Source organism: Scardinius erythrophthalmus (assembly GCF_964197995.2).
Source record: "Scardinius erythrophthalmus genome assembly, chromosome: 16".
Lineage (NCBI taxonomy): Eukaryota > Metazoa > Chordata > Actinopteri > Cypriniformes > Leuciscidae > Scardinius > Scardinius erythrophthalmus.
Genome location: NC_138236.1, coordinates 27,166,813 through 27,172,812, shown reverse-complemented (window position 1 = coordinate 27,172,812; position 6,000 = coordinate 27,166,813). Strand labels below are relative to the sequence as shown.

Sequence of the window (6,000 nt, the reverse complement as noted above, 5' to 3'; positions counted from 1 at the left end):
AATTCCTAAGCTCACAGAAGATATAAGCTTGAGGCTGATCATGTGAACCTACAGTATACTGCATTTACCTGCATCCCCACGGTGGAGTCAATCCTCTCGAAGACAGACTGAGTGGTTGCCTGAAGTCTTGTGGAGAATTGTGCCTTATTTTCTCATAGCCAGGTGTTCAGTGGGTGTTCTGCATTCAGTGAGCAAAGGATCGTCAGAGGCGGACAAATTTAATGTCTTTCTCTTTTTCTTTCTTCTCTTTAATGTTATATTCAGTTTCTGTTCCATTATCTTACATATGCTACAGATGTATTGCATTCCATGCTATGAAAGTGTATGTGAAACAGGGTCTGTTTACCAAAATAGAAAAAATAAGCATCTTATAATCAAGGCATTATGAACAAATTGCCTGACATGCATTTATCATGTCAAAACCATGATCAAAATTTAGTTGCTTATTAGCATGCATATTACTATGATATTGGCTGTTTATTAGTACTTATAAAGCACATATTAGTGCCTTATTCTGTATGACCATATTCTACATCCCTTAATCCTACTCAATTCCTAAACTTAACAACTACCTTACTGACTATTAATAAGCAGTAATTACATGTTATTTGAGGCAAAATTATTGCTTAGTTAATAGTGAGAATTGGACCCTAATCTAAAGTGTGACCAAATATTTTTGTTTAGGGTCCAGTTCTCACTATTAACCATTTGCTTATTGTGCATTTTATGATATTGGCTGTTTCGGTACTTATAAAGCACATATTAATACCTTATTCTGCATGTCCATATTCTACATCCCTTAATCTTACCCAATACCTATAACAATCAGTAATTAAGAGTTTGATGAGGCAAAAGTCAGTTAATAGTGAGATTTGGACACTAAACTAAAGTGTGACCATCAAATAATTGATTCATTATGATTTATTAATTTAACTACTATCATATTGATGTTATAAATATTAATTTCAAGGCCTTTTTGTTTGCTTTTGTATTATAAAGACTGTTTGTACTGTGATGGGTCGTCACTTGCATGTCCTATTTAAAATCTGGTTACTGAGGTAAAAATAGCTAAGAGTCACTGGAATAAGTGTCAAACACAGTGCAGTGCACAATAAAGACATCAGTATCCATAACATCAAACTGTGCATCCTATGGTCCATGGCCAAAGAGGGATGGACTCTAATGGGTATAGGGAGGAGGAAACTCAGTTGTTCTGGAGGTGTATGCATACGTGCAATTAGGATGGTGACCTCTGGAGATCCCTCGGTCCCCTTGAGTGACAATGTCATAATCTGTATCCTGTGAGAATAACGTGTTGCTCTCGGATCTGCGTCAAGCTTGCGCAAATACACAACCTCATTCATATACACAGACAGCGGGATTGCGCCTGTCACTACGTGGGTCAAACAGAGCCAGCCCACTCAGAGCGCTATTTAAGGGCCTCTCTTGCACAGTGCAGCGAAGTTGTGCAAGCACACTTGTTCTGCAGTCAGCGTGTGTTCTCCATCTCTCTCTCTCTCCTCCTCCTCTCTGCCAGAGTTTCACCTGAAGGTACGATCTCAGTTTTTTCCTTAGTTTTGAATGTAAAGTGTTGCATGCTTACACCGGGTGTTGCATTTATCGTGTGAAATAATTTCTTTTTTTTTAATACGTCTGTATTGTGTGAAATATATTGTGAAATATTTCACATGTGTGCTCGTGTGGCATGTCCTAAAATTTTGACATTTAATTTGTAGATTTTAATGAAAACCAAGAAGATGTGAAGTGAGTGAATGAGATTCACTAGTGATGCAGTTTCTATCTTGTTATAATAATTGAGAAATTGGATCCATTTAAAATTCCTATTGCTGTTGTTGATGCTTCTTGGCTTGAATCCGGTTAGGTTCATTTTTTCCTCAACCACAATTTTTCCAGTCTGAACCACTTCATTGTTTGACAATGATGAATAATAATAATAAAAAAAAAGTGGTTAAGCAAAATTGTGGATCCCAGAAAGCAAATAAGACAGACATCTTGGGGAAATGGGTTTTATTAGAACCACGTGTACTAAACAGAAAAACAAAGAGTTTAGATCTACCCCGATTACAAATCAGATGTTTTATACAAATGTATTTACTTTTGTTTGGTCCATAAATGTGTTGGATTTAGTATTTTGGGGTTGAGGCAGGAATTTTATTTTAGCAATCATTCTTAATTATTTTAGTGGTGGATTTTAATGTTTGATTTTTTGATCATTTAAAAAGCAGCTCACTCGCCTTAACATAAAAATGTATGTAATAGATTTAAAAAGCAATATCAAAGCTCTAACATGTGCGTGTGTGTTTCAGCTATGAACACTGGAATCTGTGTGTGCGTGCTGCTGGCTGCCCTCTCCACCAGCAGTTGCCTTTCTCTCCCGACACATTCAGAAGATGGACTTCAGTCTGATCTGGGTACCATAGCGAAACACACACGCCACACCCGTGCAGCGCCGTCCAGTGGACAACCGAGCCTTCTGTCGAAACAAGAGGATGATGAAGAACCCCGCAGAAGCTTGACTGAACTACTGGCCAGAATCATCTCCACCAAAGGTGGAATTCCTCTTTCAAATGGCTTTATTTTATATTTATAGAACTTTTTTTTATTAATCGTGCTTCCTGCATATTATGTTATACTGTATATACAATGATCGTGCGAACCCACGCGCATAAATTATAGACATATTCATATTGTCCTTGTCCTTCCATGCAGGTACATACCGCAGAAGTCCCTCTCCGAATAGCAGGTCCATGGGCTCCACTCACAGAATAAAGGACAGAGATTACCTGGGATGGATGGATTTTGGCCGACGGAGCGCAGAAGAGTACGAATACTCCTCATAAGACCCATGCAACCACTGACATGAATCAACCTGATAAGCCAGTCATCTGTACAGAGTCACTCATTTTAATGTCAATCAATCACAGTCTGAGCTTGGTCTGATGTAAATTTGTTTGTACAATGGAGATGATGCAATATATCAATACGCGTGTCCATCTATATCCATTTATTTTGCAGAAAAAAAACAGAGTGAGAATGTAGTCTCTACTGCTTTTATTCTCATAACTCATGTATATATGATTTTGTCCTCAGACATATCACAGATGTCTATGAATAAATCATTGCCTTAACTCACTCATCCGAACTCTCACGACTCTTGTAATTTATTGTGTGGTGTAAACAATTAAAATGCAGATTTTTTTTTTTTTTTTGAGGCAGATAATTTTTTTAGAATATTAAACAACAGCAATCAAAAAAATATACAGAAAAACAACAAGAAAAATGTTGGATAAAGAAAAACTAAATCAGCAGCGGAGGCCATTTGTCCATTAAAATGTTTCTTGATCCGGTAAAGAAACAGTGTTTCACTACATCCATATTAGCTTTTGTTAGTATTTAGCTTTGAATCACCATCTCAGCTGAATCCACCACAGCTCAGTGAAGCCATTTGTGTGGTGTTGAGGGACCAAGCTAACGGATTACTGTTAATGATCTTATTATGAAAGCTTTCTCTTATTTGAAAGCTGAATGGCTATTGCATTACAGCACTAGTGCCACGAGTAACCTTCAAATCCAATTCTCTTCCCATTGCTCGAGGGACAGATTAGAGTTCAGGCAATAATACCCGATTCTGCTGTAGAAGAGAACAGGGTGAGAAACGGAAAGAGAAAAACACATGCAAGATGGGGAGACAACGCTCCATGGTTTATTGCGCAAAACACTTGAGTTAGCACATAATGGATGAATCGTAGGCTGATTATTGCGAGCAAATGAAGAGCTACACCAAACAAAAAGAGCCATTATGCCACAGGTGTGCCTTAGTGAAAGAGATTTCATTCTGTTAGACGATATAAAGTGAACCAATAAATGCTCGCTTACACACACAGTGCCAAACATGAAAAGGTTTGCAACCAGGGCAATTAAATGTGTTCTGGCAATGCAGATACATTGTCTGAGCCAACTAGCCAATTCTCTTATTTTCCCCTCGCTCATACATAGACATTTGCATCTTTGAAGTCTTTTCACTGACTCAACTAGTATCAGCTGACTGATACTAAAGAGTTTGGCTTTGCCTTATTGATCACAGGTAAGGTAACCTGAAAATTATCTTGGTGAATAAAACAAGGCCTACAGAACAGTATATGCTTAGCAATTAGACTGGCACTGAAATGGCACTTACTGAATCTACTATGTCTTGTCCATCATCTTCAGATTTCCTTTATAATATAACAGCATATTAGATATAACTAAGGAAAGACCATATGTAATTAACTTACAATTCACTTACTCTTTTGACCCAATGACTTAATTTAGTTTAATAAATTACCATGTATGATGTATTATGACCGAATGCAACAAACTGACAGATTATTCGGCAGAAATTATGACGTATGAGTTGTACACTGAGATTTAGTTCTTAGGTTCTGGGGTTTGTTCAAATCCCTAATCCAAAGTATGAGTCTATGTTTTTGAGTAATTGTTGTCAATATGTCCATTTCGTATGTTTCAGTGCCTATCCAAACACACAAATATGGAAAATCTGTGGCATTCATTTACTGCCTAATTTTGCACATTATTCATTGGCTAAATAAAATATATGTAAGCATGTTGTGAAATATCCAGATGATCCTTAATTATTTTTGGTGTTCCTACCATGGAAATTTGGAAACCAGTTCTTTAGTTTCTTATGAAACAGATTACAACTTGCAATGTCCCTTCCAATGTTATCCATCAGTTGGGGTAATAAAAAACACTATTAATGTATTTGACTTTATCCTCAAATATCAGCTCTATATCAATTTTCTTTTAGCTTTCAATCAACTCCTAACACGCTACACAGAATAATAGTTTTCCACCACTTTTATACTATTGTGCTACAATTACATCATAATGTCTATGGACATTCCACAGAATCCTGCCACAAGGCATAGGTGCCAACATTTCTCACAAACCTTTATGCACATTTACAGTACATAATTTAAAGCCTAGGCTACATAACTTGTCAACCAATATCAAACTATCTAGTGCCCCCACCTCCACACACTCTATATACAAGGGACAGAGACCTTCCATTGACTTCTTCTTCTGTCCCATAAAACTAACCCCCTAAAAAAGTTCACTTAGACAACTGTATGAGGAATACGTGCATTTTGCATAGGACTGGAAGGAGAGAGTTAGGCTGAATCTGAAATCGACCCCCTATACCCTCAAATAGGGCATTACTTGAGGGGACAGCAATTTGTAGTGGTGTCCGAAACCATAGTGGGACGTTATTGAGTGCACTCATTCAAGCCCACATTGCATCGCAATAACTAGTGTACAACTGAATTTGCTCACTTGTTTTCATTCACTCACGCAAGTGAACTGTAATACTGGACTAACGTAGGGAATTGTGATTTAGGGTTTAGGGGCCATTTTGGATTCAGCCTTAATCTTGAGTGGTCTGCTATGTGTATGGGTGGTTGTTATCAGACCAATAAAGTATTCCAGAGAGCCGTGTAATGTATGCTGTAGGATGCAGGTGGTATTTTAACTTAGTGGATAATCATCCATTTCCTTCTCTACCAATTTACAATTTACAAAACTGAACAAAACATGTGCAGTAGAACAGCCAAAAACACAACTACGACTCATGCTTGTTTATTTCACTCACTCATCAATGGTGAATATTTTTATAATGTAGACGCCGCGGTGCTTTCAGATTTTAAAGAGAAATAGCACTGAAAATTAAGTATGGTTTCTTTGCAGAAAAGGGCATTTTCCTTTCAGCGGGCAACAATTATAAAAATAAATTGAGTTGAAATGATGCAGACTGATGGCTTCAGCATAAACATAAACTCCTTGGAGCTCACAGTAGGTCTGGGATTTCAAAATTAATGTTTGTAAAAAAACATGGAAAAAAAAAAGAGATATGTATGCGTTTGAGTGGATCAATATACAGTTTTTAGCGAATAATAACTTAAAAATTCCACTTATGTTCTA

General features: G+C 37.1%; 1 protein-coding gene across 1 annotated transcript; it reads left to right on the top strand.

Moving 5' to 3' along the window:
• The first annotated feature begins 1,466 nt into the window (after positions 1-1,466).
• ccka (cholecystokinin a) lies at positions 1,467-3,160 on the top strand. Its single transcript, XM_081387985.1, has 3 exons — positions 1,467-1,551; positions 2,328-2,570; positions 2,731-3,160. The coding sequence occupies exons 2-3, from the start codon at positions 2,330-2,332 to the stop codon at positions 2,859-2,861; spliced, it is 372 nt and encodes a 123-aa protein (XP_081244111.1). The 5' UTR covers positions 1,467-1,551; positions 2,328-2,329; the 3' UTR covers positions 2,862-3,160.
• Positions 3,161-6,000: the final 2,840 nt, after the last annotated feature.